Source organism: Athene cunicularia, assembly GCF_003259725.1.
Source record: "Athene cunicularia isolate RWA chromosome 23 unlocalized genomic scaffold, athCun1 chr23_part2, whole genome shotgun sequence".
Taxonomy (NCBI): Eukaryota; Metazoa; Chordata; class Aves; order Strigiformes; family Strigidae; genus Athene; species Athene cunicularia.
The window spans coordinates 857014-858667 of NW_020799131.1; the positions used below are offsets into that span (position 1 = coordinate 857014).

Here is a 1654-nt window from a genome sequence, read left to right on the forward strand (position 1 = left end):
GGGGGGGTGACGTCTGTCAGCCTGTCACCTTGTGTGCACCCTTTAATCAAAGTCAAGGCCTCCCGTGTGTGTGTGTGTGCTGGGGGGTGGTAACTCCAGTTGAGCTGTGCTTGAGTGTGAACCATGTAGTGTCTCAGGATGCTCTTGGGGCAGGGGGCAGCCCCGTGGGGTTTGGGGGGCTCTGCCCCCTCCTACAGTGCCCCCTCTCTCCTCGCCCAGACCCCGCTGGGGAGGATCTCGAGTGCCTGATGCGGTGCCTGAAGCAGGGAGGGGTGTCCCTCATCGGGCGGCAGCGGTTCCTGACGCAGGAGCAGTGCCGCAAGTCCTTCATCCGGCGCAACAAGAACCCCCACATCAACGAGAAGGTGCACGCGGTGCGGGCTCTGCAGAGCACGCTCAAGGTGGGGGCCCACAGTGCCCTGACTGCCCCCCCCAAACCCCCCTTCAGATCACGAGCAGCCACCCCAAAACAGGCCCTTCCTCTCGGCAGGCGAAGCTGGTGGAGCTGCAGGCTCTGGAGCAGCTGCTCAGCGACGCTGCGCTCACCTCGGAGAAGTTCAGGCGCTGGAAGGAAGAGCACCAGGAGCTGTACCAGGACCTGCGGGAGTGGGGGGGCTGGCAGCAGGGCCAGGATGGCGATGGGGGGCTCGGGGATGAGCACGGCCCCCCCGAAGAGGCAGCTGAGCCCTGACACCCCACAAGGACCTCTGGCATGAAGCAGTGCCCATAAAGATCACGGTGGGTGCTCTGCTGGGGGGGTGCACGAGGGGATTTGTGACAGTTTTGAAGATTCGGCCCCCACAATGGACTTGCTACAGGAGAAGCAGCTTCTGCTTAATCCCCCCTCCCTGGGTTAGGACGTTGCCGTGACAGTTGCTTTTTTAAGAGCGGTTTGTCTCAGCTGCACGTTGGCAACGGGGGCCTTTTCCCAGAGGAACGTGCCCCCACCACACACACCAGCGCGGTGCCACCAGCCATCCCGGCCAAGGTCTCTTCTGCTGTAAATAAAACTGCGTCAACGCGCCCCGATTGTGCCGTGATTTTTCTTGGTGGTGAAAGGTCCCTGTAGTGACAGCCAGCCCCTACCGTGCCACGTGTCACCATCCTTGAGGGACTGTGACATCCCTCAGTGCCCTGCTCTCCTCTCCCTGTGGGCTGTGCCACAGTGATGGCACCCACCCGTGGGGTGGGGACACAGGGGTGGGCTCCGATGGCACGGGAAGGTGATGAAGCGGGGAAGGTGTCCCGGGGAGGGCTGGGGTGCTCTGGGAGCTTTGGGCAGCTCCCAAGGAGGGGAGCCTGGGGCAGGAGGGGTGAAACGTGGTCGGCCTGGAAATGGCGGAGGGGTCCTGCCCCTCCCTGTGCCACCCGGTCCCCTACAGACGTGCTATGGCTGGCTATGGGGATGCTCTTTATTCAGCTGCAGAGGCTAAAACCTGCCTAAGGATTAAAGCACAATCAAGTAACTCTGTGCCCAGCTTATTTTTGAGTGAAAAATTGCCAGCAAAGGGTTGTGTCTGTTGTGTCTGCGCAGTGTGTCCCGGCGGTCAGGGGCTGGGGTCGCAGAGATGAAGTAACTCTTCTTCCTCACTGCTGCACCTTTCACCTCTGCTCCTTGCACAATCTCCGTAGCCTCCTGGGTTCGGGTCAAACT

The 1654-nt window shown here is 61.4% G+C and overlaps 1 protein-coding gene across 2 annotated transcripts; it reads left to right on the forward strand.

Annotated features, from left to right (window-relative positions):
• The first annotated feature begins 91 nt into the window (after nt 1-91).
• CNKSR1 (connector enhancer of kinase suppressor of Ras 1) lies at nt 92-1044 on the forward strand. Of its 2 annotated transcripts, none has more exons than XM_026863510.1 (2): nt 92-401; nt 474-1044. In XM_026863510.1, exons 1-2 carry the CDS (start codon nt 249-251, stop codon nt 714-716), a joined length of 396 nt encoding a protein of 131 aa, XP_026719311.1. In that variant the 5' UTR covers nt 92-248; the 3' UTR covers nt 717-1044. The 2 variants fall into 2 exon arrangements, with proteins under 2 accessions (XP_026719311.1, XP_026719312.1); XM_026863511.1 differs by having other exon boundaries at nt 134-401; nt 491-1042.
• Nucleotides 1045-1654: the final 610 nt, after the last annotated feature.